The sequence below is a fragment of the Hetaerina americana genome, unplaced genomic scaffold, assembly GCF_022747635.1.
Source record: "Hetaerina americana unplaced genomic scaffold, ioHetAmer1.1.p SCAF_2, whole genome shotgun sequence".
NCBI lineage: Eukaryota > Metazoa > Arthropoda > Insecta > Odonata > Calopterygidae > Hetaerina > Hetaerina americana.
This window is the reverse complement of record NW_027286763.1, coordinates 86,920,647-86,946,886: the sequence shown is the minus strand read 5'-3', so window position 1 is coordinate 86,946,886 and position 26,240 is coordinate 86,920,647. Positions and strand designations below refer to the sequence as shown.

At 38.9% G+C, this 26,240-nt stretch overlaps 1 protein-coding gene across 1 annotated transcript in view; it reads left to right on the top strand.

The window, feature by feature from the left end:
• Positions 1 to 490: 490 nt before the first annotated feature.
• The window catches only part of Acadvl (Acyl-CoA dehydrogenase very long chain), a 39,820-nt gene continuing 14,070 nt past the window's right edge, over positions 491 to 26,240 (top strand). Inside the window, exons 1-3 of the mRNA XM_071585740.1 lie at positions 491 to 700; positions 4,283 to 4,493; positions 25,049 to 25,267. Of these exons, the coding sequence (XP_071441841.1) occupies positions 633 to 700; positions 4,283 to 4,493; positions 25,049 to 25,267 (498 nt within the window). The 5' untranslated portion in view covers positions 491 to 632. The remainder of the gene's footprint in view (positions 701 to 4,282; positions 4,494 to 25,048; positions 25,268 to 26,240) is intronic.

The following is a 26,240-nucleotide window of genomic DNA, read 5'->3' as shown; positions in this document are numbered from 1 at the left end:
AATTAACATTTGAAAGAGAATATTTAGAAAGAATACCATGATTAACATTGAATTCGTACTAAAACCATTTTGAAATCTTCTTGTATAAAAACGTTTATCATTTTTTCCCAGTTACTTCCATTGCAGCTCAATAGATGGCAGTCCCTTCCAAAGAATCGTGTTTTGATTCATTTTCCGTTCAAAATTTCCAATGCGAGGTGGGGATTAAACGCTGTCAACTGAGTTATTTTCGTAAGAATTAGTCTTTTAATATTGTGAATAGTAAATATAAATTTTAAAGTGGAAAATACAAGGTAGCAGGTTAAAATTGAGAAAAGTTAGACTTTGAGTTTTTGACATAATACAATTGATTTCCGTGTGTGTCGTCTGAAGTGTTAAGCAGATTAAGAGGTTTTTTTCCCGCAAATCTAAAATATCCTGAGTTTTAAAATACAAGTTTTGATTTGTAATTCATTATACATTTTTTGGAAGCGCTTCTTAAATCATATTTTGTATGGTATGAGCAAGGTTGTTCGAGTACCATTCCTTTAATGACGTCAACGTCTATCGTAGCAGAAGGAGGCAACTAATTTTGAAACCAGAGTCCAGTTGACCGTGATCGTGTGTAGTACGTTGGTGTAACTCTGTCAATCATGCTTCGCTTTGGTCGCATCGTGTTCTTAACTCCGAAAAACATAAAATGCACCGACTTAAGTCAAAGGTGAGTACCTTTTTTGTTGATTATCGAATTTATTATATTTATATGTGCTATTCATCTATGGTTTACATAAATGTTCTGGGATTTCATTGCTGTCCATTTGTAAAGATAATGAATATGGAATAGGGGCAAAACAACTTCGAGGCCCTCGAGGTTTTCAATTTCAACTTAGAGGAATTGACCCATATTTTGCATTTTGAAGATTTTAGATTATCGTTTGGCAAGATTTCATGTCAGCAGCAATTTTTTGGTGATGGTTTACGAAAATTGCAGGGAATCAATGTATGCATGTTTGAATGGGCTTAATTTACTGACAGTTTTGCTATTATGATTTTATAATTCGTGGTAAAGCTACTACGAACAAAGATGCCTGTTAGTGTAATGCATCAAAAAATTATTTATATGACCCTGTAAATTAGATATAACTGGACTTACGTTGTTTAATGCAGCCCTTCGCTTCGTAATCAGTTAATGTGAACCAAATGTTCAAGTAATTATCGTACAAATTGATAAGAAGTGGTCCGTAATAATTTGCTCAGTCGATAAGTTTGTGTTTAGAAGGCGCTCTAATGAAGAAAATGATGAAAGAGAGACAAATAGCCGACTAGAAAACATCAATGAATTCTGCTCGCGTAATAAAGTACAAAATTAAGAGATTACAATACCATCGCAATGTTTTCAAATGCTCTAGCTTATGTTACTGATACTGTTACTGTCATGCAAACTTTTGAATCGAAACAAATTAACAAAACCATTTTGAACATCACTCGGTAATATTCTTGTTGTAAAATATATACCTTATTTTCATCGCAAAACAAATTCGCTCCGTTGGCTCTTAGTGAGCGAATTGATGAATGATGAAATATTGGCCTCTAACAGGGCATACTTTCCATTACTATGCTATCGGGTGTTCTCGCTTTAGAATTTCACATTGATATATGTTGTTAACAATGTTATGATGGGTCCTTGTGGAAACAGCACCGAAATCGAATTGTGGAATAAAGTATTGAGAGTTATCTTGACTATATCGTTGAGTATATATTTATCGTGCTCAACAGCTAATAGCTTTAAGTAACTGTGTTCATATTCGTGCATCTGTTTTGCATCACCATTGTTATTGTTTGCGATTCCACAATGTTAAATTGACTTATATCCAGCTTATTTCGCTTCTGTTAATCATTGTGTGCAATCTTTTTCAATTGCGTTAGGACTTCAATCTTAATCATTTGCTTATGAGTTTTTTAAACGGTGGTTGGTTCCACTCTTACATTATACACCCTATTAATAGTTATGATCATTCGTTTCCCATGTTAACTTCCACATCAATGAGTAAGTTAATTGTCTAGTCTTGAAAATATTCCATTGATTCTCACTTGTTTAAGGATCATAAATTTCATGTACCAACGGGTCCTATGCAATGTTAAATGCTGATGGTATTTTATTTTGAAGATAACTGTGCATAGCCTTCAATTCAGAAATGAGAAACGCTTCGGTTTAATGCTTTGTATTTAAAAACACGAAAGCTGATGTCTAGATGAGACCTATATCCTATTGCATGCCATCGTCTTAAGCTGTTATTGCCGAAATTTCAGCACTGTCTTGTCTCACCCAGAGGAGTCATTGCCTTGAGATAATCATCTCTGCATCGTCGTATTCTGTGAGCTGCCATTTATATTTTAAAACATTTTTTCTCTTGTCCCGTTATACGGCCAACGAGGATTTGTCTAAATCAATTTGATTGTAATATTTAAATCCTATTCAGCCCTGCCAATTTTTAGTGGGAATATCACGTGTATGCCAAAATTAAATGACGTCAGTGCCTTGGGTAAGGAAACCGGCGAGCTGCTGAGCTTTCTCCCCGGGAACCAGAGCTCCGTTGTTCTTCTGACTCATGTCATTTGAGATCCGCATGGTACAATTTCCTCATTTTATATGAAGTGGCATTGAAATCGTTATCGGAAAATGATTAATAAATGCATTGCAAAAGCCATTATATTTGACCTGAACATGTTTGAGTAGTTTTATTTCATGATTTTTTTCCTTATTTGACTTGAATTGCTCAACTTCTTCAAATTGCCAGCAGGCTCCTCAATTTGCACATACTCCGAGCTAACTTTGAAGATTAGATTTTTTATTAATCTATTTTAAATTACCATGCTATTTTCATTTAATGGGGCCGTCGACGCCTTGTTATATACTAAGCTCAATTTCCGTTCAGGGGTGGTTGCGCCTACGATGTAAGATGGATGTTCGCGTTGAGACGTTTCCCATATCAACCGCTTAATATCCCCTAGCATTAGAATTCCTATTATTTCCAGAGACCCATTATTATGTTATTCTAGCTACTTTGTCCTTTCTGTGAAAATCCGCCTTCCGCTATAAGCAATTGTATCTCGGATTCTCGATCAAGGCGATCAGGTATCTCTGTGCACCCAGTGGACAAATAGCCTCCCTTCTTTTTTTCGGTGATAGGATAAAAGGCATTTTTGTAATCGATTCCATTGAAGCTCGAAAACTGCCACAGTGCTAACTAAACTATAACAGAGTCATGGAATACCACTCCACTCCCGTTTCGTTGGTGCTGTAAACAATGCGAAGTAACCAATTTTTTCATATTTGCCCGGAATTCAACTTTTCACTGGTGTTGGGACATTTTTTTGCCCTAAAAATTTAAAAAAAATTTTTCTTTGGGATTGATGGAAAGGGGGAGCTCAAAATGGCAGAGCTGAATGCCCGTTTCAAGTCATAAAATTCCATTTTCGAATCTGTAGTTAGTTTATTTCGACAAGAGTTTTAAGACTTGGAGCGTAAATGTATTGACTCTATAAAGTGGAGAAATACTGTTCGCTACTTCCAGACGAAATGCCTGTTGCAAATGCATCTGCATTTTACTTAATGTCTTGCAGAAGGGCGGCACGTAGTATGACGACCATAGTTTCGTCTGACAGATGACTTGTGGATTTAAATTATTTTGCAAGTCGCCGGTGCATACCGAAGTGAGGTTGGTGTCCAGTTTCGATGGTTTCCAACGATGTTTTGGCATTATTTACTTTAGTATCCGTACCTAATTGCTCGTCTCTTTTAATTTCGGTACTGATAACATTACTCTTGTACACAACATACGCACAGAAACCTTGCCCTATTGCCACAATATACGACCTATTACGGGAGGAGAGGGAATCTGAATGGTGCGGTGGGTAACGGGTTCGAATCCTGGAGACAACTTAGATTTTTCAGTGGTATCCCGACCCCTACTTGAGGTGCTTTGTGGAAGGCACTTGTGATTGAATACGACGTCCGTCGGATGGGACGTTAAGCTGCGGGGACCCCTTGGCGCCTTTTGTTAATATTAGGATTATGGCGACGCCGAGTTTCCCTCCACCTTTCCTCCTTTCCCATCCAGTCGTAACGGCGCAAATGACCTTAGCTGACGGTGGCCTCTCCTTGAAACCACTATCACTATTTAGTTACAAGAGAGCGTTTTTGTTGGCGTGAAAGCCGAGCAATTAAAAGTGACGCCGCGTAAAATATGCCGTTGACATTAATTTGGCCAAATGCTTTCTCTTTCCTTTGAACGCATGGAAGGTTACTAGCCACGGCCCCTCAGGTGGCGACCAAGCACCAAGAGGACCCGAAAACGAAGAAGGGCGGAGCTAAGGAGTCCAAATCCTTCACGATGAACATCTTCAGGGGCACGGTCGAGGCGTCTCAAGTGTTCCCATACCCCGACGTGATGACCTCCGAGCAGAGGGACACTCTGAACTTGCTCGTCGATCCCACCTCGAAATTTTTCCAGGTTAGTGGCAAATCATGTGACGACTTGTGTTGTCACTAATGGCAACCCGAATCTCATGGCTGAACTGGCAATATCCGAACTCCCCCACGCACGAAATATTGATGGTTCCATTCGTATTCGCATGCCTACAAAATTATCGAGGTAGACAAGGGAGGCGGCCTTTAAAAAAAGAGGGGTAATGTAAAAAATTGGAAGTAAAAAAACACGAGTGCACTCTAGTCGAACTAGTTTGATATTGACTCATTCATCTTTATGGTGCCATGCTTTCCTCGTATTTGAGTGAGTAAATGAGAAGAATCTTGATGACTAACATCCTACATCGGCCATAAAGGTGTGCGAGAGAATGCGAAAGAGAGAGACTCGAGAGTTTAGATAATGAAAAAAAATCTGGTGTGAAGTCTGTGTCGATGTATAAAGTATGTATGTAGGATACAGGAACTTTCTCCCTAACGAGTTAGAAGGGTAGGGGGAAGTGCCGAACACGACTTAGCGCTTTCGGAAACGTCGAGCGTATTGGTGGTGTTAGTCGCCAATACTTGGGAGCTTGCTGTCTAAGTTTTGGTCGCGTAACTGTCACACACAATGGCAACATAATGAGATGACTTAAAATAGCATTGGAAGAGAATGAATGTGATGAACTTTGGTCCGAGTTGTGTCCAGCCGATGGAGGCAACCGTTGTCACGTTACGTAAGGGCCACAGGCGTGAGTACAGTTAGGCAAGCATTTTTCATCATCGCGCGTTGGAGAACTTCGTAGGTGCGACCGATAGCTTAATTTATCAGTGGCCGCGAATGAATCTGTGACGCTCGATGCCATAGTCTTTGCTTACGTATATCTATAAAACAATAGCAATAAAAAGTGTCAATTCAAATATTTAAAAAATAAATGTGTGTGTGTGTGTGTATATATATATATATATATATATATATATATATATATATATATATATATATATATATATATATATGTAGCGTGTATATGCACATATGTATATATGTGTGTGTGTATATATATTATATATATATGTATGTGTATATGTATATATATGTGTATATATATACACACATATATATATATATATGTGTGTGTATATATATATATATATATATTTATATATGTGTGTGTATATATATTTATTTATGTAGGATTTTTCGGGTACCAAGTCTTCCTCGGAAACCATAACCGGCCCAGGGAAAGGAACTGGCCCCCCTACCCTGATGTGTGAATTTCACACGCCGTCGGGCTTAGTACTGGGTGAACTCTACCATCACCTACCAAATCGACCATCGGGTTGATTACTGTGATTATTATTATGTAGATATAAGGCACCTATGCACCCGGTTTTGTAATTATGTTCGTTTACATTGCAATCTAATAACTAACTAGAAGAAAGATTTCGTTGTTCCGGAGTGAAAGAAAGCAACGGTGCTTCGTTGGGCATTGCTGATATCGCGACTCCCCGTTGACAAAAAAGTCGAAATTTTCTTGCCCATGGAAAATCAAACTGTCTTCGTAATCGGTGACAAGCCTGTTCGAATCCCGAGTCATTCCATGCATTCCGATTGTAACGTCATGTGATAGGATTCCGAGGACATGATCGGTCGTGTGAACGCCTGTCGTGTTTCAAAGGTTAACTTGGAAAACTGGCAGATAGTGCGTACATTATATCGAGCAAATAATCGGGGATGACGCTGGCGCATGGCGGAAAAGGAAGAGATTTTTGGAATTTTGACCCGCTTTGTGTCGCAATTGATGTCATCGCCCTAAAAATGACGCACACAACCTTGGCGACGTCATTAAAAGGTTCTAGATGGAATAGCTTAAAGTAGAGCAGTTGCATTTTACACGTGTATTTCCAGTGATTGCTTTCATTGCGATTCTGGAGCGCGATTAACATTTTTCGCGAATTATTGAGAACAATCAAATGTCCGTTTCAAGTTTTTTTTAAACTTCAGATGATATTTCTTCAGCGATGATAAAATCCTGTTTGTCTTAATTATACCTGTACCAATAGTCGTAATGGTGTCATTGTCCCTTAAAGAGTGATGCATTGAAGTTCGATGGTGAACTGTTATTGATTGCTCTTGAAATTCCATCGACTGTAATATTTGCAGATATAAAGGGCTGTTGATAATGATGAACTGTATACATGGTTTGTATCAAAAGTATCGGGAAAATTTTCGTAGCTATAGATTTATTTCAATCTTGCTACAATGCCTCAAAATTCTTCAAAGCAAATCCGATGAGCTTAAAAAAACACTTTTACCAGCGGCCTTTCCACCACTCGAAGGCTCCCTGGTGGACGGGTTCCGGAAGATCCCTTTGAGGGAGAATTTCACTTTTGGGAATAGGAACTAGTCTGCTGGTGCCAAGTCCGGACTATATGGGGTTTGGGGAATCGTCGTGAAACCGTTGCAGAAGGTCTTCGCAAGCAGACACTCGACTCAGCGCTTGGTCGTCCGTCAAGACCTTCGGGACGAGTTCAGTGCAGATCTTTAGCATCGCCAAACTTTCTGTGATAATGGTATGCACTGTCATCTTATCGATTTCAATACGATCTCCGATCATTCGCACGCTTAACCGACGGTCTGAATTCAGCATTTCCCGCACCCGTAGGGAAAATTTTGTCACCTTTGCGTTTTATTCAAAACTTGTTCATGTATGATATTATAATTATTTTTCAAAAACCTCGCCTTTCATTAAAAATACCTCTGTGTAATTAATAGGCTTAATTTTGTGGAATCGTTCCATTTAATAGAATAAATATTTTCAACAATAATTAATTTTCCACAATTGTTTATTACGATACTACTGGTTTCGACAGTTGAATATTATTCTGGAAGGTTCCTAAACGATAAGTTAATTTTTAAAGCTGGTAGTAGCGTAATAAAAAATCGTGGAAAATTACTAAAGAATGATTGTTTTTGTAATTGCCCATCTCCTAGTTTATTTAAAGAAAACTATGTATTCTATCCCTGGAAGAGTCGATGGTTTTTCTATCTACCTTTGAATGTTGTCATGCGTGCCTCATTGGAATAATAATTGGTGGGTAATATAATCTTTTGCTTGTAACTTTCGAGCAATGCGCTTCAAGATACTAATCCTGGCAGTGCCTCCATTACTCGAAGGTAGCAGTTACGCAAAGCCTAGGACCCGATTTGTAGGCACTCATTGCGGTGATATTTTTGCTCAGGTCTCGTGTGGGTATTGAATGCTGGCAGACTATAACCAATGAAAAATATCAATGTGCGCAAACAATACGGGCGTATCAGGTAATCAATTGGGAAAGTTCAGGGTAAAAAAATGTTTAAATGCATTGACAAACGAATGTAACATGGCGTTGCTGATCTTATTTCTTGCTCTCTTTCGTGAAAATACTTAGCATATAGTATTTCTTTTCGCCGTCGACTCGGTCATCTTCCAAATGCGTCATCTCTGTAATATAAAAGTTAAATTCACATGCGGTTTGTTGGAAATTGGGCGGAAAGTGCTTGTTTTGCCTTGAATTGATCCAAATTCCCTTAGTTACATTTTAGGAGGACCTTTTAAAGAAATATTTTTGTAGCTGGTGTAATAAAGCTTGTTTCCGATCCTTTGGGATTACCAAGCACGCGAAGGGTCTAAATTTGCATTCACTTGACTCTTCGCAAAGATTGTTTCGCTTGAGGAAATAATGTAGGCTAGCCTTCTTGATTGTTACACGTATTTGGTATGAGGACCTTTCTCAGCTTAAGGCTTTCTAGGGACATGTCCAAAACTGCCGCTTACTACAATTAACGTAACGTCCTCTAGCAGGTAAGCGCATTCTTAGAAGTTAGCTTCTATTTTGAATGAATTTGCGGCCGGTCAATGGATAATTATTGCGTCCCCTATCGCCCTTTTCCTACAGTAAATTATACAAGTAGCGATCAGGGTCACAATAATTGCGAAACTGATGGTATTAATTTCATTCAGCCGTATTGGAGTAGGCATTACAAGATGAACCCAACCGCACATGAGGATGTTACGTTACTAGAGTGTTAAAAAAAAGTTTTTCGCTCTCTGATAGTATGGATAATGTTACCCTACTGCTGAAGAGAGAGAACTTCGCTAACGTCGTTTCACTATACCGGCCTTGGTCACGTGGGGACCAAACAATGCTCGGCTTGATATTCAAACCACGGCAAAAATGGTAACCCATCTTATTCAAAGTTGAGAATTGGATTCCTATAGGACGTACTCTGTAAACATTTAAGTAGTCGTAGTATAGGTGTTTTCCATCGGTGATCTTGAAAGAAAGAATTGGACAGCGTCAAAAAGCGTAAGGGAACTCTCATCACCTAGATCGGATGTCATCAATCTGCCAAATTTCCAGGAGTTAAACTCGATCTAAATAAAGTTGGTGTTGGAATTCGAAATGTGAATACATTTCTCTGCGGGGTACGTTATAATTTAAATGAAAATCAATGGATATTTTACCAAACAGCCTATATCGCGTACATTCCCATGGTATATTTATAATCGCTTGTGACATTTACTCTCAAAATTGCTGCAGTTACGCTGAAAGACTTAAAATTCTTCCCTTCAGAAATTTCTATTATTGAGAGATATGCAAATGATTTTCAACTGCTATTCGACGGCGTTACTGTTTATCGATGTGCATAGATAAATGACCGACTACTCAAGCCTGGGGCCCAGTGTGAATACTCAAAATGGAAATTAGGTCGGTGAACTTTATATCAGTCGTTCCAAATTCCAAGCGGTGCACCTGTGACGACGTGCATAATATTCCAACGCGCAGATAAAGCCTTCAGGCATGTTGACATCAGTTATTGGTTCCCATTTAGTTAAAATGTTCAAGGTATCGTTCAGGTCGGCCTCAGCTGATTTCATCAATCATGATAGAATTTAAACAAAAAGTTATTTTTTTATGGATAGAATTTTATAGTCCGTGTGTTACGCGCTGGACAAGGAATCCTTCAAGTTTACATTTTTGATAAAGGATATCACGAAATTACCGAATTTACTTCGATATGACGAACTAAAAATACAAATGCAGGACCCTAACAAACAACTCGGGAATGATGAAACTTAACGGGTGTATTACGTATTAATGTTATTTAATTAGTTTTAGTGCTCATATTAGTGTCAGTGTTAGGAGTTGTTCTATCTCACCCGGTTTCTGAATATTTCATGGATGTATACTGAATAACAAAACGAGAATTACAAGGATACCCATGCACTTCAGTTTGGAAGTTATTTTCTATGACTTTTTTGTGGTTAACTCGAAAACCCCGTAGCGTCTAGGTTTTAATGGGGATAGACCATTTGATTATATTTATATGCTAAAGCGTTGTCAGCATTTTCCAAGACGGAGAGACAAATGGCCTCAAGGGTTTAAATTGCTTCAGAGAACCTTGGAATCTTCTCGGTATTCCAAGCGCCTTTGCATTGCGCAACGTTACGGACAAAGCTCACTTCCGCACCTGTGGTATGTTTAACTCCGCCATGGCGTCATCCAGTTCAGCTGGACTCGTCACGGCGACCCTTCATAGGAGCTCATTCCCTTCGGTCGTAGGCGAATTTCTTTATTCCTTCCGTCTATGTATTTTTGCTCGAGTCCACAATTCCAGTCAACTGATTCGTTTTGAACTTAGATTCATTCGCTCAGTCTGTAAATGTATCAACACCAGGGAAACATTCCAGCGGCATGGTTATCAAAAGAAATGGAATTTTTGAGGGTGACCAAATTTGTCTTCTCCGTACAGCCCCAAAATTAAAAGTAGATGCGCATCGTTTGACTGCAAAATTAATCTTATCAAAAAAATAAAATAAGTTTGCACGGCACCTGTCATTGCAGTTGAACGATTTGATAATTTGGAATTCCTGGTTTTTACAGTAATTATTACCATAATGTCCACCATTATACTTATCGAAAAACATCGAGAAACAGTTAGTTATTAGTAATAATTTCCATGAATAATTTATTAAAAACTTATTTTTTTATTTGCTTATACTTTTCTTTTAATCGCGGCAAAATTATTAATTTGATTCTCAATTGGTAATTTGTTGAAAGTAAAACTTGGAGCATTTATTAGGAGGTATATTTTTGAGCGGTGCAGATGAACCCCAAACCTAACTCTACTCTACATCCATATTGGCTGTTCTTAGGTGCCATTCATTTCATTAGGTGTTATTTATGATTGGGTATTAGCACTGCCTCCGTTTTGTCAAGTCCCAAGTTCCGATCTCGAATGTTATCCATTTTAATCTTAATGTCATGTGTTAGTGGCAGTGTTCCGTCATCGTATTGCTCCCAAAAGAGCCCAGTGCCCGCACCTACGATGGCAGCTGCCAAATTTGTAACCGAGGTTCAGATGCGGAACGTATTTCACTCCGGAAAGAAATTCTTGGGAGTGATGTTTATCTCGCGATTCGTATGTCACAAATGCCATCGATTGGATATTTTTCACGCCGCTATCTTGAATTCACTCAATGGGTACACTACCAAGGTCAAGAGATTCCTCACATCCCTCCCCGCTCTCATGGATTGCTTTTCGTCGCGCTCTACGTTCCCTGATGCGCATTGCCGGTCCTCTTGACCCAGTAACCCACTTTTAGTCGCGGGGAAGCGTCTCGGCCAGTTTTCGTGTTTACAGTACTAATTTCGAAGGTTAGCACATTGAGAAATTTCACGATTATTCCTACAGTCTACCCCTCACGAAGTAAACATTCAAAATCCAATCGTCGGGAATCGATCGCTGCATGATTGGCGACGAGTTTTACGTCGCTTAATTTCTTTGCGAAAGCTGTAAGATAAAAATGAGAAAGTTGGTCGTTTATTCCAGTGGTGAGAAAGTGTTTTTTGTTTTGTGAAGAGGAATCAGGAGGAGTAGTTTCATTTGCCCCGAACTTTTGCAGAATAGAGGAAATGATGGTTTGACTTTTGCGTTTCTTCGCGATTTTTCCGGGGAGTGAGTGAACTGGCAAGTTCGGCATCTGTATCAGCACACTATCACCATTTTATTTTTCCTATTCGGTTTAATGATGGCTTAGGATTGATGGCCGATTCGTACCGATATGGATGCGGATTACCAATTGAAGGAAATTTATTCTGCTGGAACCTGGACGCAATTAATAAATTCCGTGAATTAAAGTTAATTAACTGAGAGGAATGGGACTTATATCCTATCTGTTATGGCTAACCAATTGAAATTTTTGAATATTCCTAATTCAATTCTAAGAGTATGAATTGGTAAGGGATTAGAAACCCTATTCATAGGTATTGATAATTAATGGGTACTCTTGAAAAGAAAACAATGCCTAACGGAAGAAATTAATGCAGGCATAGTAATTCTTGGCATTGTTAAACATGTTCCTTGGAAATGTCATTGGTAGCTGTAATCTGTGAGACGGTTTTCACCGAGTGGAGGTTCTCTTAAGGCCGACCGTCAGCTCTCGGCGGGGGAAAATGAACGGTTTACCTTCAGAGTGTAGCACATGAGAATTAATAATCGGGAAGTTATCCGTCACATTTTATTTAGCCGCAGGCCGCGTCATATTCCCACGCAAGCAGCTGGCCCATGCGTTGCCCCCATCCGTTTCGTAATTTGGCAGTCGTGAGCATTTATAGGAACCCTTTTTATTATTAGCAACGTGTTCGCATGGTCGTATTTGCGTTCGTCAGCCAAAAGGTTAACTAAGACGCGGGCGGTGAGAAGAAGGACGCGTGCTACTGCTAGTTGAGGAGTTGCGGAACTACGGAAAAGGTCGTCCCCGCTCATGTGCGGGCGGGCGCGCGAGACGCCGTGGCCGATTTCCAGCGGAGTGCCGTCGGCCGCGGCGTCCAGCCCCGCCCACGCCCCCGCCGTCCGGACGGCGAGTCACGCACGTCGGGGGAGGGCCGGTCGAGCGTACCAAAGGGTACCCCAATCGTCCGGCCGCGTGGCGTTCCGATCCACTCTACGTGGATTGTGAGAAGATAGGCGTGAATTTTACAAAGGCCCGGTTCATCCCCTACCCACCACAGCCGAAGTAATCCGACCAAAGGTGTTCGCCGGAGAGTTCCAATGGCTTTGTTTATCAATATCCCTGCATCTCTCAGCAACCTATAACTTTCCCCTCACGGCACTTAAAATCAGATCGTTGAGATGAAAGCAGGAAATATTGATACAAGTCCTGCCGCCAATGCGGGCAGGTTAACGTCCCTTAGCGTAGTCGGAAAAACGCAACTCATACTCGTACGGAGAACAATTCTGGGTTGCCTTCTTCAGATATAAATAAAACCGGATCTGAGGCATTATCTTTCCCTACGCTGGCTGGCGACGGCTTTCGATCTTAAGTGGCCCGATGTGTTTTCAGCTGCTTGCCTTTTGAAAGTTTTTCTCTCAAAAATGGTTGAACAAATGTTTGGAGAAATGAATTCGGCAGAAATCTACCTCTAAATCATGAAAAGCAAGTATCAGGAAGGGTATGTGACGGTGTGTGCTAGGGCAACTATCATGTGTGCCCAAATATTAGTTCATGCATGCATTTTAATTGCGATGAAGTCGTTTAAAGGAGTGCATAAGGGTAAATGGAAGGAGATAGAAGGTGATGACGAGAAATATTATGTAACATCCCCACCCGCGCTAGCAATTGTTAATTATAAAAGGGACTAAGTTGATAAGTATATATACCTACGTGTGAAGACTGGGGAACGTGTGATATCCATTGTGTGTTGAGATCAATCATTAATATACCTAGATATTTCCGTGAATTTAATCTTATCTCTTTGTCATGCTGTCCTGGATGGATCATAAGATTAGGAAGTTATTCACATGGATATTTATTAAGTATCAGTTAAGGAAATTTTTTGGATTGAAATATCTACGGTGTTTGATTTTCTTATCTGTACATTGACTTGCTATAATAGTTCATAAAATTAATATTCTAGCGCGTAGTATTCTGGGAATGTTCAGTCCTAACCTGGGGCCTTTTGATCAAAGTGGTATGGCGTCGCAGAGCAATCATTTCGAGAAATGTTGACGGATGAAATACGACTTAATTCATTTTCTATTGTTCATAGCCTGATGTTCGGATTGTTTCTCACAGTATGACAGAATTTTTCGAGGACATGTGAATTGCCTTTTGGCTTTGAAAAACCGGCCTGTGGCACTGCAAATTACGTGTATACATACGTATATATACGACAAAACGCCGACGAGAATGGGTTGGTGAGTTTGGCCTAACAAGAAAATTGAGTGTTTTTCGTTTGCGTTAAAGGTATGAACATTACCTCATTTATGTAACTTTCTTGCAGTCCGTTTGCAAGTAGGTTGAAAAGGTGAAAGAAACAAATTTTTTATAACAGCGCTGCGAACGCTTTGTTGTTTTTCACTATCAACTCGCGGAACTCATTTTTAGAGATTGATTCAAATACTTAGAAAACGGTTGGCCAATAGATGAGCCTTAACATAGCCGTAAAAATACAAACAAAATGAGTTATTCGGAATTGTACAGCGTCGGCGTTCATGAACTGAGTTTATCGCATGCTCCAATGCATAGGTAGGTGTGCACCGTACCTACATTATGTTAGACGATCACCATAAGATACTTACATAGAGAAAAGACGATGAAAGTCGCCCTAGAACATAGGCGCTCTAGAATAACACTGAATGAAACCTGATTTCGAACCACCTCCTTCCACACACCCTGGCGGTGTGGCTTGCAGGGTACCAAATCCTTGCGGGGAAATCCGCTTGAAAGTGTCAGAGCTGAATGTGAAAGTGAATGTGCGATATTTATCGATTTTAATAAAAATGGCATTGCTGTAGTCACGACCTTCCCATACAATCCGAAGACCTTCCTGTGCGAGCAGTTATCTTTAAAGTTGCCTCTAAAATATCGGTTGGTGTGATATTTGGATTAAGTCTCTGACTGCTGCCCAGCTGGGCAAAAATCGTGCTCCAATCCCAGCGTGTTTTCTTTCATGTCGTAGATAAATCTACACGCGTGCTGCATCATCACTGGCAATCGGTCCTAGAATATTTGGCGACGCTATTCACTCAATTATTCTGCCGACTAACTTCTACATGCCTTCGTATTTTGCCTTGTTGACATCTTACGGTTCTTTTCTCCGTGTTTTCGCCTGGGGTCCTCTTATGAGTGTTCTGCCGACATGCTTTTACATGGACGACCGTCTTCATCGGGCCACCGTGTCTCAATATCTGACCGATATGTTTACCCCTTCTTTTCAGAGTTTTCATGAGATATATTGCTCCTCTCTCTCTTCTTAGGATTCATTTATCATCCGAACCCTTAATCTAATCGGCGTACTTTAGCACCAAGTGTTCGACGCTTCGAATCTTCTATTTTTTGTCTCCAAACATATGATATAAATATGCTAATCACGCTCTTATTTACGCTCATATTTTGGCCTGAGCCCGCTGTGACATGGCTTTCTTCATACTTTTTATTATCACTTTCTCAAAATTACTTTGGTCCTCCCACTGACTTCCTCGAAGCTTGCCAGGTTAGACGTTTACAATCTTAAATAGATGTACGCAAATTACAGATTTGAGCATGAAAGAGCTAATCTTTTTATTTTATTCTACCTACTAAATGCGACCATAAATAATACGAAAACATTTTGGTCATTTAAGTCATTAAACGAGCTGATAAACTCTATGATGAGAAGATTCGTAGTGGTGTATGTTATTATTTGCGATGTATCCTCTTATTTGTTAAGTTCACGCCGAACTGAAGTGGAAAGCGTTGCCTCATAATTCCGCGCTCTCTCAAATCGTTTCCCGAACAGAATCAACCTGGAAGCACCTATTTTCCCTCAATTTTTTCTAATCGTTTATTATAAATTTCATCGAAAAGTTAGAATTTTTTCCCTGTGGGACTCAAATTCTTGCCTCAGATTCATTACGAAATATTCATATGGAAAAGGAAATTGCCAGTGGTTTCACATTCTGATGGTGTCAACTGAATCTCCAGGAATTTAATCGAGAAGATTATCGTAAAACATTGAAAGTGGTGCGAATTGTCCGTGTATATAGTCTAATATGAGCTGTAAAAATAAAGTATGAAAAAAGTTAAATACATAATGGATTTCGGCTTTTATTGTCATGAACACGAGTGTCACGGAGTTAATTCTATGCGGTAGATTTCATCTTAATTATTTCCGCGGCGGTCTCATACAGGATGCCTGATTCAATTCTCTACTTTTTTCATTCTCAACAGATTTCATTGCAGTAAAAAGTGGTTGAGTGAAAAAGTTCATAATCAAATTGCTAAAAAAAAGGTCGCTTTGTGGGTGCCGCTAATCGCAAAGCTGATTACATATTCGAGTGACACGACGAGAGGTTTTGAACTGTATAGCCATTAGGACTGGGTGCAGGGAAAATGGACTCTTGGATCTAGAAGGTCACGTGGCACATTGTTTCTGCTTCGCAATACATTTTGACGAAAATCCAAAATTATACACGAGTTCATTCGCAAATCTTGTGTAGCAATTCCTGACTTTCGTTTAGGGTTTCATTTTTGTCAAAAATATAATCGACTCTCTCAGTAACGCTTTTTTAAAGTAACATTTACATAAATGAAAAAGAAAACGTGTCGTGAATGATTTCCATGAAGGTCATTATCGAATATTTGATTTTGTTGACCTAAGGACGTGAGTATATAGACTAGTTTTTTGTATCGATGAGGCTAGGGACAAAATGATTTCCACTCTCTGACTGGGGAGATTCTTCGCGCCCCAATATTTCGAACTGGGAGTTGGGAAACTCGATAAAGTAATCAATAAAGAAGTAAAAAAAAGAATCAGTATTATCACTTCGACCTGAATATAGCATACGCTAAATTTAGCATTGAAGAAATATTTTCATTTGACTTCTCATCGAATAGTATCCCCCAAAAAAAATCGTATCGACACGATTCTCACTACCCCAGGAAGTTCATGAGTTCCTGTTGGTATGAGCTCAAAGGCTTTTCAGTGGTCTGATCATTTTAAGTGATACATGGTCGTTAAGTTCAGGTGTGCTAAGAATCAATATACGAGTGCCTTTAATATGTGATACACTGTGGAGATTTTTTGCCACTTTAATTTTTATCACAAAATAAATCGTTAGTAAAGTTTTTTTTTAGATTTTAACGCTTGGGTTTCCCTCCTCTAACTAGGCGAAAGTGGCAGTTTAGCGTCTTCATTTTAATTTTACAGTAAATAGCGCAAAGTATGGAATATTTAACGGTTGCATGGCCGTAACCTGCTTCCTCGCGACGATTTAGCCGAAGCCCTGCGATATTAACACCATACTTCAGCGGGCTTTCATCGGCAATTCGGTAGTCCCGTCTCGCGCCTTTTCATCACGACATGACGGGTACACTTGACAGATGATTCGGCTGTTTTGGGTTTCGAAATTAAGCATGTCCATGACTTTTTGTTTCTCCTCATACCCATTTGAAGAGATAATTCTTATACGAACTTTGAGTCGTCTATAAAGGGCGGACTATCGCCGACCACGTCATGAACAAATGCGAGGATAAGAGTCAAGTATTGACGCATATATTTAGAATATGTATTCCATTTCGATATTGCGAGAAAATCCGTCTATATAGTTATCCTCTTTTCTCTTAGGTTTCGCGATTTCCAGTGAATGCAGTTTAATTTAAACCGAGACTCATCTGTGTATAAGTAGACGTGTCTTATGAAACGTAAATGATGTTTAAGGAAGTCGGCTAGGTGTTTTTTTCAGTGTTTACGATGTTTATGTAGGACAGGTCTAAGAGTAGAATAGCAGTTAAGTATATCGAAGCTCAGGATTTATATGCGTAGTTTATTACCAGGTGAAATGTATTTAGCCGTAGAAAAACATTACTCGAACATGGCCAAAGCTAGTTAAAACACGTAATGCGTGGTGACTCTTCGAAATTCCCCTCAATATATAACCACGATTAAGGTTATGGCATCATTATTAAATTCGGGTAACATTAGCACCTTGTAAATGAGATTTCTGCTGTCTCGTAAATGAAATGACGACACCATTACGAAGACGTGGAATGGGTTACGCATGAATGTAAAATGAAAGTGACTTCTGCGAGGCCCTTGCGAAAGGAGTGAAGACTTGCTTTGTCTGGGACGCGTGGAGAGTGGAAAATACTCGGAATGCATGGGAAGCTGGCGAGGAAAGTTCGAGTGGGGAAAGATGTTCGACGGAACGTTTTGAGAGTAATGTCGGTGAATGAAGAGTAGTAATCAGTGTGAAGGATGACGCGGAAATCATTTAAAGTGTTATGAAAGTTCAAGAAGTGGAAAAGCGCCTGGTATAGTTCATTCACTGCGCATTCCTTGACGGTTGGAAGATATGAATTAAATCGGCAGTGAACCAGTAATACCAGTCTTTCTCTTTGGATGAAGCAGGATATAGTATTCAGTCCACAAATTGGATACGCGCTAATACACTTGTATGTTCAGTTCTTGTTCCGTCTGGGAAAGGTATACCACCTTGCAAGGATCTGTGATTGTCAACTCGCCCTGCGTACTGGCCTCTGCCTTGTCATTTGCTAATTGTCTCCCGGTTCAAACCCGTAAAAATACTTCGTTTCATTTAGACCGATGACTTGAAAACGACCTTGAAATTAACATGCATGTGAACAAAGGTATTTTGGGATGAGTCTTAAGGTTTTTGGCAAACGTCCAAGGAGATCCCTAAAAGGAATAAAAGTGACGTAAAATATTTTCTCTCTGGACCATTGTCTTTGTGAAACTTCATTCTGTAACTCTTTTTTTAGCATTTATCAATAGGTTTACATAACTGACTATTGTTTTTAACGAATGTATTCTGTTCATAGTCCCCAAGCCTAATCAAAAGCCCATTCATAACGCCAAAGAAACTTGTCGGGAACCAAAAAATATCGCTGCTTTCCCAACGGAGGGGTCTACGACCTTTAAAATCCAGACTTGATTAGTTATAGGAGTCCATGCTTCAATTGGGTATAATATAACTCGGCAGTGTTCGATACGTGGTCTCTTTAGGTATACGGGCGCACAATTCCCGAGCACCACGTGATTAACCAAAATATTTCCATTGGGGATCCGTTTGTCGCTGGCACAGGATGATTTAAATGTCTTTTAAAAAACTTTCGCTGAGAAATCCGTCGCAAGCGACTCTATTACATTACCCAAACGTTTGTATACATTTCATGTGTTATAATTTGTAGAGTTTTATACTAGGAATGTTGAACGCTTTAGTCATGACACTTGTGAATTGTTCTGAGAAACCACTCTCGAGGGAAATTGTCGCAGAACTTTTTGTTCGATAGCTATCGAGTGAAATAGTACGTATTATATGCCCTCGCATTTACCCATAACAGCTGATTGGCTCTTAGAGTCGAAGACCGTGAGGCTCGAAAATTGCAATTAATCGGAGTTCTTCTCTCAGTAAAAGTGCCCAATTATCATCAAGTTCTTTTGTAGACGCATTTCCGTCTCGTCGTTCAACCGCGGCGAAGACATCATTTTCGCCCAAGTTCCTGTGGTGTCCAGCGTTTAAAAGGCAGGTTTCATCGTCGCGCGTCAACAAGGTTCAAACGCTGTCCTGTGGTAAACCTGTGACGTACTGCGAGGAGGGTTATTCGCTCGAATTCGGTTGGAATCAAAGTCGACTCCGATCCAACTCGGAACTATGTATATAAAATGCTTGAGGGGGCGTGCCTCGTGTCGTTGGCGCCGTCACAAAGTTCATTTTCCTCCGAATGGAATCTTGCCCGCGCTGATAATCGCTCAACGCGAGGACAAACGGTTTCGTCCTCGGTATCGAAAACAGGATATCTCACGGGAACGAAAATTTAACTGATAAAATATGTTACTGATATCTTTTTCCTTTCTTTAATCCACCTTCTTTACTGTCTGATTTTTTCTGGAGCAAAGACCATTCATGATGCATTCTATTGTAGTAATTATTATCTGACCGAGAAGGGGAAAAGATTGCATGTGGAAGACGTCCTCGAGGGGAGATAATATGGGATCTCGTGCCGCAACAGTTGGTTTTTTTTATTCTAACCCCACCACAACATGTCACGTTCGCGGAAGGAGTAAAATTGATTGTTACTTCTTTTGAGGTTTTTCAGCGGAGGCTGACGGCGTGGATTGCGGCGTAACCAGGAACTAAACTAGATACGAGGAGGTCCGGTGTAATTTTACCGTGTGGGGCTTGGCAGTTTTTTTTGTGGTGTCGGGCCAAGGCCGCATTAACCATGTGACAGAGGGCAATAATAGGTCATGTCCTCCTATTATTTGTCTGTATTGCAATACCTGTGAGGTAGATGCAAAGGAGAAAAAACGATGGTAGGACACTATTCTCCTTGTCATCTGTCCTCGCCTTGGTGAATGGGTTTCCTTTAGCCATGACTATTGCGACACCAAGGTCACCAAGGAGGGGTTCGGGTCAATGTGAGTGTATTAGTCGTGTGTGAATCACCTGTCATACTTCCGCTCAACCATTCTCGGCTGTGACGTCAGGATGACGTGTAAACAAGCGTGTTTGCAATTCCGCATTGTATCTTTCTATATTCTTTTGGCTCACGCGATGTTCTTGCGTTTTCTCAAAAGTAGAAATGTCGCTGGCGCATATCTGACGCGTAATAGTTATCCCCTTTAGCTCCCATTTACTCGGTGACTGGTATTATTATATTTGTAGATTTGACCCCTGGGATAAGATAGAGTAAGAGAGAGACCTTCGCCGGCATGCTCCGGTTCTCGTTCTCCCCTCGCACGATGCAGAACATCGAACCGAAGCTCCAGAAGATTTTTCATTAGAAAAGCAAAGTGAATAAGTCAATCTTACCGATGTAATGATGGGCCACATCCATGCATGTGATCAGGGATTGACAAATGAAGGTGTTTGTGGTATCTATTACGAATGGACAGGTATTTTTAGTTAGTGCTTTTAATATTCGATGATCGCCGGAAGAAAATATACCTTCATGTATATCCATCCATTAAAGTTGGACGTATTAATTCACTTTCATATATATTAAGGACAAAACATGTGCAGATCTTTTTCCTGTTGAAAGTTGGAGGTTTTATGCCCAGTACTCCCATGGTGTATATGAATGTGTGATAGAATGTATTAGCAGTATAAAATGTCGATAAAATTACAATCCAGAGTAAGTTCAGGAAAGTAAGTTTCTTACTTCTTTCTTAGGGTAGGTATTAATTATTTGTTGAAAAATTCTAAAAAAAGTCGGTCAAACTAACTTTTACATTTTCACGCGATATGCTGACAAAGAATGTAAAAGCGTTTTGTTTCTGGGTCGTATTAAAAAAAACGAGGTTTCATCAGTGATGGCGTTGTCCAAATAATCAGGTTCATTTTCAATACGTTGCGGAAGTTCACTTGAAATTTCCGTTCGGTTGGTCTTTTGTGACACGGTCGGCGCGCAGAGGTTTACAATAACTGACGTCCTCCTGCCACTTCCACAGCTTGGAGAGCACTGAGACTGGTTTCGCGGCAAAGCTTAGTGCCCCCCCCCCACCTATTCCCAAGTGGTTTCATCCCACCCCGACCAACAGGAGCGGCGCGGGAAAATCAATTGCATTACTTTTGGAACTCACCCTGTACAAGCATGTTATTTTAGGAAATAAAAGACGCATTGCATTCATGGTGGTTTCTAATTTAAGTTTTAAGGAAAGGAGTGGAGAAAGTGATTTTTGGTCTTTAAACATAATCAGAGAATTTCGAAATCCAGAAACAAGTGGCAACTCTAAGATGGTGTTTCGCCTTTAAAATTTTCACAGAAGATTGCATTTATTTTCCTTTTATAAAATAAAAGAACATTTGCATCCTCAATACATGGGTGAGTAAAGAACACCAAAATCGTCTTCCCGAGGGTTGATCTAATCGGCGAGGGCTCACCTCTTGTTGAGATGTTCGTCGTTACGCATTGACGTAATCAGCTTTGTGAATTGTAAACCTTTCCATATGTCCATAGCGGTATTCCAAGGAAATTTAAGTAGCCGGAAAATCCCACCGCTTGGTGTTTCAGCTGTGGAATATCGTAGGTATTTGGGAAGAGTTCAGTCTCCCTCGTGCTGAAAGATATTACTGTGCACAGTAGGATTGCCAAAAAGGATTCTCTTAATCATGTCCTTACCTTTTATTTCCCAGGTATGGGAATAATTCCCTGTGGGCGGCCTGCTCTTTAAATCCGCACAACATTGGCTGAGTGTGGCGGTAGTATGTGGGATGAATGAAACATAATGGAGATTGTTGAAGTAAAATTGAACACTTTGGTCGAATGTTAAGTGTGTTGACAGAGATATTTACCTTTCCTATCTTTTCGGAATATTTTTTAGGTTGAAGTTAGTTCAATTGCTGTCTTCCTCTGTTTAGAGAAACGTGCTCTGCGTGTGGACTCTGATATAAAGGTCACGAATGTAAGAGCGACGATGACCTTTGGACGGGCCTTGACTGATTTCCGGCATCCTCATTTTACTCGGAAATCGCATTTGAAATAGGTGTTTTATTTGCATATTTTTGTTGCCGTTAATGTGATATTGTGAGCGACGTTTTATTTCATCGACGAAATGCGTCTCGTAATTGATTTTGATTGGAAATTGGAAAAAATTATCTTTTTGTTCACTTTATTAAGTTTTTGTCCACTGACCAATAAATCGTTGTTATGCCTTTGGTTTGAATCGGTTTTGAATTACTTTTGGTCACAAAAGTTAAAATATCACCGTTTCATGATAATATTTACCAATTTGCTTTGCCCGAAAACATTTGAATTTCCTCTGAAATGAGAAAACGTATATACTCTGGTTAAATATTTTGGAAAACGGTGGATTGAATCGATAGAGTAGCTAACTACGGTATTCAGTGTCGCAATGCAAAATGTTAAACTTTTGAATCCTGTTAGATACAACGATCAATCATCAAAGTCAGCCATTGAACTATACAGTGATGCAGTATATTACCTAAACTTTTTGCATGTTAAGGATTTTCTTGATATGCCAGCCTCTAAGATAAAACATTTTACTTTGCGGATAGTGTTAAATACACGATTTATTCGGACCAATAAAAATGACTAAGCTTGGCAGAACAGAAAGACGACGCAGTCTTGTCATTTCTACGCGTTCGATCAAGTAAAATGCGAAGAAATTATGCAGTGATGATGTTAGGTAGGCATGGAAGTCGCTTCAATTCGAGGTTTTAGATTAGACACTCTGCATAATCCGTATCGTTGTTTGTTTTAGCCATTTTAATTTAGCCGTGCCAAGGTGCCTAACTGTTGAATTTAGCTTCGAAAATGGGCACATGGCAGTCGCAAATATCATTCGATACACATTCACAATCCAAATTCTATTCGTGTCGCTGATACTGTGTCAGAATAATCCCTCTGAATCTATATCGTGGTAAATGGACTCGTCCATAATGCTCTTAAATTCATCATCTTTTAAAATTACGTATTTTGGAAATGATAATGCATTGCTTTCAAATTTCCTTTTTATTAATCAAATCATAGTTATTCCAATGTTGCCTCCTAAATGTCGAAACTACTTGGGCGTTATTATGGCAAATTTAAATTTGTAATTAGTTGGAACCCGGTGCATCCAATTTCCATTAAACTGACAAATTTCAATACTACTCCGGAAAAATGTTCAAAGCCTCAACAGTAGTCGTAATCTGCTTGCTCTACGCTCACATTAACGATTCTTCTGGAATAGCAGTCTCTCGAATATTGAATATTGGCTAGCATAAGCAGCCATAAGAGGGCTGTGCACTCCGGCGGAAGTTTGTCGCTAATAGGCTCAGAACAATGTATGCACTCTTTAATGGCTTGGCAAAATCAACGAACCGCAATGAATTAAACATGTATCCTGGCATTTAGTTGTACAACTCGTGTAAGTGTCATGGGTTGCATACGTAAATAGGGGATATACCTACACGGTTAGCCTATCATTATAGGAAAGGTAACCAATCATTAGGTTACCTTTCCCATAATCTGTGGATGGAAACTATATATTCGACTCCATTTTTGCTATTTACATATGGAAATTGGATTGGCAGATTAGGATCATTGAAGCTTATTGATCAATCCACTGGTTATATAACAGGAGACCTGTGCTGAATGCATGATATTCCTACTCTTTCATTTAACCTGTGGAATTTTAGAAATGATGGTGGATGTTTCTTGCTGTTTTCCATTCATCTCTTTTTGATGTGCTTGTCTATTCATATATTTTCATAAATTAGTCTGAATCACATTTCTATGTGCATTAAGAGTATGCTTGTTGAGGACTTGATCCCATCCCTGTTCAGGAGTGATAGGAAATTTTATGGGATGTGGTAAAAATGTTTTAAATTGCTGGAAATCATAAATTTTGATAATGCAAGTACTGCATCATGTAATAATATTCATATTTCATTCTTGGCCTTTATCTGAATCCATTTATATCTGTTCCTCCTTTTATGTAGGTTCATGAGGATTGAAAATCACAGCTAGCAAAAAAAATTATATTTCATTGTTTTCCTTAACATTTAATGCTTTGAATTAATTAGGAGCTGCATTGGAGGAAATTTACTAGTAGAAATAGTGAAAAATGGATTTTAATTTAGTTTTCCAAGTATTGGTTGAATCATCATGAAAAATGAATGGGGTTAAATTTTTCTGTTGTTGTTATCAAAGTTAACCTTTAATTATGCATAAAAGAACAAATAATTTTAAAATCAGTTTCACACTTCAGGATAGAAATGCTTGTCTTTTAAGATCCAAAGGACTTAGTTTAAATTTTTACAATTTTACAGAAAGTATCCTTTGCTCCTGTTAATACATATACAGGTAAACCAATGACAGGAAATGTTTGTGAGGAAGTTAGGGGTTTAAATTTTACATCTATGGTAAAATATTTTCAAGTTCACTACATCACATCACCATTTTTACACTTCTACCCTCTTTTCAGTTTTAATTAGGCATTGACTTGAGACATGATTTAGACACCCTCTAATGGCAATTCTGGGGAATCTATTATGGAACTGTTGGTTCTATGCACTTCAAGTGAAAAGGTCCATTTTGTCAGATTTCACACATCTTGCCATCAAGCTCATCCTTGTTTCAAGACTAAATTGCCAGTGGATAACATAACACTCTCTTGGGACAACTGTCAGATTAGGTGTCCATGTATGATCACGCCTCCAATGTAAACCCTCCGCAAATGAAACCCTGCATTCCTAAATCCCTGAGTCTCACTGATTTTGTTTGCTTATTTTAAAATGTTTGAAGCCAAATTTCTGTTGAGCTTGATATAATTAAGGTATTGCATATATAGTAGTCTTTGCTCCAATGTTCATTATCACTATTTCTCACTTTAAATTGTAATTTTGTGCTAAAGGAAATGACTGTCATTGATTTAGCCTTGGTATTCTTCTTTTATTTTAGTTTCACCAAGGGTAAATAATGTTACAGAATCTATTCAGGAATTGTTAAATTCATTATACTATATGTCTCTGTTGCAAGTATCAACTAGTATAGAATGTTATTTTTATTTTGGAAAATAAGTATGAATGTATTAATATTTATTCTACAGGAGGGCAATGATCCGGCCAAAAATGATGCCAATGAGGTGGTGGATGAAGTGACCCTTCAAGGCTTAAAGGAGATGGGAGCCTTTGGGATGCAAGTTCCCACAGAACTTGGAGGTGTGGGTCTGTGCAACACTCAGTACGCTAGGCTTGTGGAGGTGGTGGGTGCTAATGACTTGGGAGTTGGTATTACTCTTGGTGCTCATCAGTCCATTGGCTTCAAGGTTAGTTCTCCAATGAATTTTATCCTTTTAGATTTATCAGCTTCCTTCAATTAGAAAAGATAATGAAATATAGGTACTGTTCAGTGATTATTTTTGATTCAGTTATTACTTCAGATTCATGCATGTTGGCTTCAAGTTCCAATAAAATTCTGCCTTCCTTAATACTTCTTTATATTGTTGTAATACAGTATTTTTTGGAAAATTCTATGCCATGTTCATAAAATTCTGTTTAATTAATTTATGAAAATGTGTGGAAGAATCTGGTGCCTCTGTTCTTTTAAAAGTGTAATTCATGTATTCATCTGTAGTAAGAAGTACCTAATGTACATTTCAACTTATTTATCATCACTTTTTATATTTAACATAAAAGTTCCTTTGTTTTCTATGGTACCTAGGAGTGATTCATAGATTATTTTACTGAATAAGCAGAGAAGGGATTTGACATTTCCTAATAGTGCAGGGCAAGAGACAAAGATTTTGTTTGAACATTTCATGGTATATAAATGAAGATTTTAAAGAAATTTCTGCAATCAAACTTACAAAGAAAAGGTAACTAGTCTCAAAAGAGGCAGTATCACTACCATTAATATTACTCATGTGTAAACAAACCAAACAATAAAGCATTTGACTTGGCAGGAACAGTGTGTTGCCTTGTCACGGCACTAAGTCATCCTCTTTCCAAGCTAACTTCTGAGATGGTTTGTACAAAATCGGATGCTTTTATGTGGGACAATTCAAATAATTTTTTTCATTCAATTTGCCATTCATTTTTGTATTTACATATACCAATGCACATGACTTTGTATGGTAATTTTCAGGGCCGTTCAGCCAAGGCTTAATTAATCTAGTTTTCATGTCCTGATGGTCTGGATGGTATTAATGAATAGCTTAATAACTATGTGAATGCGAATTGTGAGCAAGACTGTTTTGATTTGGGAAAGTAGAGAATTTTAAGGAACTTGGTTGAATGAAT